Source organism: Nilaparvata lugens, chromosome 1 (genome assembly GCF_014356525.2).
Source record: "Nilaparvata lugens isolate BPH chromosome 1, ASM1435652v1, whole genome shotgun sequence".
NCBI lineage: Eukaryota > Metazoa > Arthropoda > Insecta > Hemiptera > Delphacidae > Nilaparvata > Nilaparvata lugens.
The window spans coordinates 33,860,259-33,866,894 of record NC_052504.1 but is presented as its reverse complement, the minus strand read 5'-3'; the positions used below and the strand labels follow the sequence as shown (position 1 = coordinate 33,866,894).

The 6,636-nt window shown below is 37.3% G+C and overlaps 1 protein-coding gene across 1 annotated transcript in view; it reads left to right on the top strand.

Annotated features, from left to right (window-relative positions):
- Nucleotides 1-2,100: 2,100 nt before the first annotated feature.
- The window catches only part of LOC111044520 (disks large-associated protein 5), a 42,519-nt gene continuing 37,983 nt past the window's right edge, over nucleotides 2,101-6,636 (top strand). The window contains exon 1 of the mRNA XM_022329689.2: nucleotides 2,101-2,583. Within this exon, the coding sequence (XP_022185381.2) occupies nucleotides 2,433-2,583 (151 nt within the window). The 5' untranslated portion in view covers nucleotides 2,101-2,432. The remainder of the gene's footprint in view (nucleotides 2,584-6,636) is intronic.

Sequence of the window (6,636 nt, the reverse complement as noted above, 5' to 3'; positions counted from 1 at the left end):
AATACCATAAATTCATATCAGTCCAATTTTGGATGAGAAAAAGATATAGGCCTAGGCAGTAGCGGCTCGTGATCTTTTAGCTTGGGGGTTCAACCTCATGATCTATTGGGGAGAAAGGTCAAGAGGATATAGAGTGTTGAGCATAATCAAGCGTAAAGGTAATCAATAATAATTTTAATGAATTACCCCTCAAAGATTAAGCATATTTTCTACAAAATATAGATTTTTTTGTCCTGTTTATATTTTTCTTGTTTGATTTTTACTTTGGGAGTTCGTCTACCATCATGTTTTATTTGACACCTATCCTCAATATTAATAATGTTTGTATTTAACAAATGCTGATCCTTATCCATATTTCTTCATCAAAATGCTGTTACGGTAACACAATAAATTATATTCACACTCTCACTAAAATAAAATGGACACACTAGAAATACTCACGAATACACGAAACACGCTAGAAACTACTATATTCTTCTACACACAAAAACAATTTATATAACGAAAAATGCAGTGAAATCTATCACAACTGTATACAGTATATACCCGAAACCATATCGTATAACCTCAAAACTGTCACGCTTAGGCTACTCCTTGTTTACCGCTTTTTTACTGTTTACTGCCACCAAATTTAAATTTATTTGTTATGAGCAAGTTCAAGATGGCACTGTATCCGTATCACGAATTCTCACAATTCATTCCGAGGTTTACCGAATGCTTCACTTGCCTCGGAATGCAGCCCTGTTTTTGGGTTCACATCGCGGAATGAACACTGCCTTCCACCACCACCCGTCTCTTCATGCCATTCGGTGCTGTTTCAAACAAGCCACTCCTGGTTCTCAGGCACCGGCCGCAAAACAACGTTAAGTTTACGTAGATGAAAAACGTTGTGATGTAATTTCATGAGTATAAAATAAAAATATAATTATTTGAGTTGCAAATTCATTATTGTATAGGAAGTTGATTCAATTCTGGGGGTTCAATGAACCATTGAACACATAGGACGAGCCGCCACTGGGCCTAGGCTATACTATTGTAGCTTGCACAAGCTTAGAAGACTCGCCGTTACTAGTGTATTGTAATAGTGAGTCTTCTAAGCCACTAGGATCGGTATTTTTTTAAGACAATATTAATATTCATTATAGAAAGTTCATAGTGTCAAGGAGAATTTGTAAGTAAGCCTATAAACTAGGTAGGTAGTGATAATATTGTAAACCAAGCTACTGCTCAGCTTCAACACTTACCTATATTAGGTACCTTATAATAGGTATAATAGCCTACAGTTTGTAAGTTCACATTATAATATTGTTAATTATCCATGTAATATTGTTTTGAGATGATCAATTAGTAAAATAGAAAAAGCTTTCAACATAGCGAGTAATAATTGTTTGTGAAAGTACCTGGACAGTACCATACCCAGTGTCCTTGACTCATGAAAAACAAATCAATAGGTAAATAATGCTCACAAACAGCTCATGTAAGAGTAAAAATGAGAAAATAGATCGCATGATTGCATACCAGTCAGAATCAACAACCACGTGATACCATATTATGCAAACGAGGCAAAATATGTTGCCATTAATCTGGATGCCAATCTTCGGTGGATACTTTGGATATATCCCCTGAATATGATGGAATTCCCCCAATTTAAGAATATTACTAAAACCAATGATAACTCCTATAAAACACTTTTTATAGGCCTATATACTTTTTAGCCTTCTTCCTACAAACTAAGAGGAATACAGGTTCAGTGCTGCCAAAAAATGATATAGTGACGTCCACGTTATAATGACAGTATTTACTTTGATGTTGCTATCCTTGTCTATCGTTCGACAAAGCAGGTAGTACTATCCTTTTGTAGCACCATAACGAAGTAAAATCTGTTTTTGATGATGTAGAAATATAATCAATCAAGGCAGATAATAGGAAACGCTGTTTTTCCACCTTAATTTATTGCCATAATAACGTGGACCTCACTATAGATGTATAATAGGAATAGACCCAGTTTGTCTTTCACTGTTCCACTTTGGGGCGTCCGTAAAAACTGACCATTTTTTTGGCGAGTGGCGGCTTTCAGGGCTATGCAACAGCTAATAGAAAAGAATATAATATAATATAGCAGGCATTGACCTTTTAAATTTTGAACTTCGAAGTTTGTTGGTCAAGTCCGTTTCCGTCCCGTTCACGTTTGGTTTGGTTGGTTCATGGTCTGTCGTGTTTGCTGTTTAGAGCTTTGGTGAAGTTTTCAGTTGTTGTCCTTTGGTTAATTTTAATTATAATATATCTTTCCAAAACAGAAATAATGCCAATAGTGCAATATTCAGTTATTTTAGGCTTTAAATTGATAATTCAATACTTTGAAACTGAAACTAATAATTTAAGTTAGGTACCGTACTGTTTTGTGAGGTTTGATAAAATACTAGTAGTTTAAAATGAATCGTCAAGAAGTTTACAAATTCAATCCAAAAGTTCAAGATTATAAAGACGTTAGACGGGAAGATCTAGTTGAACGACGCAAAAGTAAACGCCAAGATTTCTTGGACCAGAGAAGAGACTATACTGAAGAAACTAAAGAAAACCAAGGTTTGTATGATTTTTGTAAGAATGATCCATATGTTTCTGTGTCTCTATCTTATTCAAATAGTAATTGATAATGTTGAAACCCTTTAGATTTTCACTTGCTCATTGTAGAATTATTGACCAAACGAAGTTAGGTCGACGGTTTGGCATTTCTCTTAATGTTTATATGTTGCGCATTTACGGCGAAACGCAGTAATAGATTTTCATGGAATTTGACAGGTATGTTCCTTTTTAAATTGCGCGTCAACGTATATACAAGGTTTTTTGGAAATTTTGCATTTCAAGGATAATATAAAAGGAAAAATCTGGTGTGGTGCACTCACACAACTTTCCTTGCCGTTATATGAGAATTAATCCCTGACGCTAGTGTTCACGCGCATCTTAAGTCTAATATTTAAAGATCTGAGCCAGCTGGTGACAGGACAATAACGCTGGACACACGAGGTCTGCCATCTCTCCATAGTGAATGATTTAATAGAATCAACAGTTGCAAACAGTTTGCAATTCAATAATCACATTTTCTCGAATTTCGAGATTATTTTCAATTTTAGGTGAAAATGTTACTGAACATTAATTGTAGAGATTTTCATTCTCAATATTTTCCACTTGTAATTTTTTTGTTTAAATTGTATCTGAAACCTGATAATTGGGAAACTAAAATCAAACGTTGCATAGATGAGGCGGAGCTCCTGAAATTTTTACAGATATTTGACTTGTGGCAGTTGATAGGGCTTGTCAATAACTATTCTAGGTATGAATTTGATCAAAATCGTTGGAGCCGTTTTCGAGCAAATCGCGAAAAACCCTGTTTTCGATAACATTTTCACCATTTTAGCCGCCATCTTGAATTGCATTTGATCGAAATTGTTCGTGTCGGATCCTTATAGTGTAAGGACCTTACGTTACAAATTTCAAGTAAATCCGTTTATTGGGAGATGAGATATTGTGTACACAGACGCACATACACACATATACACACACATACACACACACACACACACACACACACACACATACACACACACATACAGACCAATACCCGAAGACCACCTTTTTGGACTTAGGGGTCCTTGAAACGTATAGAAATCTGGAAATTGGGGTAGCCTACCTTAATTTTTTTAGCAATACTTTCCTTACCTATGGTAACAGGGCAAGGAAAGTAAAAAGGAGCCTCCTTCATACGTCAAGTTCTTGTGGTACTTTTCTGTAAGTTGTGTAATTATTCTGAATGATTAAATAAATAAATACCTTATTAGAGAAAAATCTGGTGTGGCGCACTAACACAACTTTCCTTGCCGTTATGAAAATTTATCACCTGGCACTAGTGTACACGCGCATCTCAAGTCTACTATTCGAAGATCTGCCAGCTGGTGACAGGACGATAACGCTGGAGACACACGAAGTCTGCTATCACTTCATAGTGAATGATTTAATAGAATCAACAGTTGCAAACAGTTTGCAATTCAATAATCACATTTTCTCGAATTTCGAGCTTATTTCCAATTTTAGGTGAAAATGTCACTGAACATTAATTGTAGAGATTTTTATGCTCAATCTTTTCCACTTGAAGTTTTTTGATTAAATTGTATCTGAAGCCTGATAATGGGGAATCTAAAATCACACTTTTCATTGATGAGGCAGAGTTCCTGAAATTTCTACAGATATGAGACTTGTGGCAGTTGATAGAGCTTATAAATGACTATTTTAGGTATGAATTTGATCTAAATCGTTGGAGCCGTTTTCGAGAAAATCGCGAAAAATCCTGTTTTTGACAACGTTTTCGCCATTTCAGCCGCCATCTTGAATTGGATTTGTCCGTGTCGGTTCCTTATAGGGAAAGGATCTCAAGTTCCAATTTTCAAGTCATTCAGTTTTTCCGTTAATTGGGAGATGAGATATTGTGTACACAGACGCACATACACTCATACACACACACACACACACACACACACACACACACACACACTCACATACAGACCAATACCCAAAAATCACTTTTTTGGACTTAGGGGACCTTGAAACGTATAGAAATCTAGAAATTGGGGTACCTTAATTTTTTTCGGAAAGCAATACTTTCCTTACCTATGGTAATAGGGCAAGGAAAGTAAAAATCAGACTATAGAATTATTCATCATAAATCAGCTGACAAGTGATTACACAGATGTGTAGAGAAGCCAGTCTATTACTGTATTTGTATAAGGTTCTTCCATACCCGTCTGTCCATCGCCATTCTTCTCATCTCCGGAACAGTCTTCCCTCTTCTCCTTCCAATCTCCTCAATTCTGTCCTCATATGAGTACCTCGGTCGTCCTACAGTTCTCCTTCCCTGCACTCTCACATTCACAAACTGTTTCGCTTTTCTACTGTCATCCATCCGCTGTATATGTCCATACCATTTAAGCTGCCTCATTTCTATCCTCACACTTACATCTCTCATGCCAACTTCCTCTCTTATTCTGGTGTTTCGTATTCTATTCCTCCTTGTCTTCCCCAATGTTTTTCTATGACATTTCATTTCCACCGTTCTTATTTTATTTTCATGACATGATCTCATGGGCCAGCTTTCACTCCCGTACAGTAAGATTGGCTCAATTATTGATCTGTATACCTGGTTCTTTATCTTCTTACTGATCTCTTTCTTACCAAATATACAGTCTTTGACGGAATAGTAAACCAGTGAACCTTTCCTTACCCTGTTCAGCACCTCAACATCTATTTTTCCATCCTCAGAGAACCACGCACCCAAATACTCAACACCTGGTCAAGCACCTCTCCATCAACCCTAATTTCCACATTCTCTCCTCCTACCTTTGATACCACCATCACTTTGCTCTTCCTTACATTGAGAACCATTCCTTTTCCTTTCAGTTCTTCTGACCATTCCGTCACAGCTTGCTGGAGTTTTTCTGAAGACTCAGAGATCAAAACAATATCGTCAGCATATAGGAGGGCTCTTGTACCAATTGGCCTCATATTCCAATATCCTACTACCATGTTCTGTGTCCTCCTCTTGCATATCTTGTGTATATCATCCATCGCTAAGATGAATAGAAGAGTACTGAGGCTGTCTCCCTGTTTCACACCCTTCTCCATTTGAAATGCTCTTGATACATCTCCTCCAATTCGTACTTTGGCTGACATTCCTTCATTTACACTTCTGATGGCTTTCACAAGTTTGGGAGGTACTCTTCTATTACTCAACACCTTCCATATCCACTTCCTTGTAATTGTGTCGAATGCAGCCCTCAGATCCAGAAAAGCCAAGTAAACATTCTTCCCTCTCTCAATGAATTTGGAGCATATATTTCGGAGAGATGAAATATGCTCCTGGGTCTGCCTACCTGGTCTGAACGCCACTTGTTCCTCTTCCATATCCTGTTCCACCACCCTGCGTAAGCGTTTCTCCAGAATGACTTCATACCCAGCTGGGACAAACATACAGCTCTATAGTTTTCACAGTCTGAAGTGCAGCCTTTTTTGTGGAGAGGAATGATAATGTTTTCCTTCCATTGTGAAGGAACTCTTTCTTGATGCCATATTAAATTCAACAAAATCAGCAGTTTCCCTGTCAGTATATGCCCTCCCCATTTCATCAATTCTGGAGCAATCCCATCGCCCCCTGCTGCCTTACCGACCTTCATTTTCTTCAAAGATTCTTCAACCTCATCTCTGGTAATATCTGATGTAATCCCCTCAATTTCGTCTAGCATAGGCATATCTTCATTCTGATCATTTTCTTCATCCATATGCTCATTATTCTCCCGGAATTTAACTTCATAGAATCTTCTCCATCTCTCCAATACTTCATCCATCTGTGACACCAATCTTCCATCTTCATTCACTATTGTTCTTACATTCTTTCCAAACTTCCCTCTCAGGTGTTTTACTGTTTTCCAGAAGGCTCGGTCATTATCCTGTCCATGTTGGTCCTGTAGATCTCTACCAAAATCTTCCCATGCCTGTATCTTTGCCAATTTTACACTTCTTTTAGCATCATTCCGTTTCTCCACATACGTTCTGAAATCTTCCTGACTCTTAGAGATCATATATTTCTTA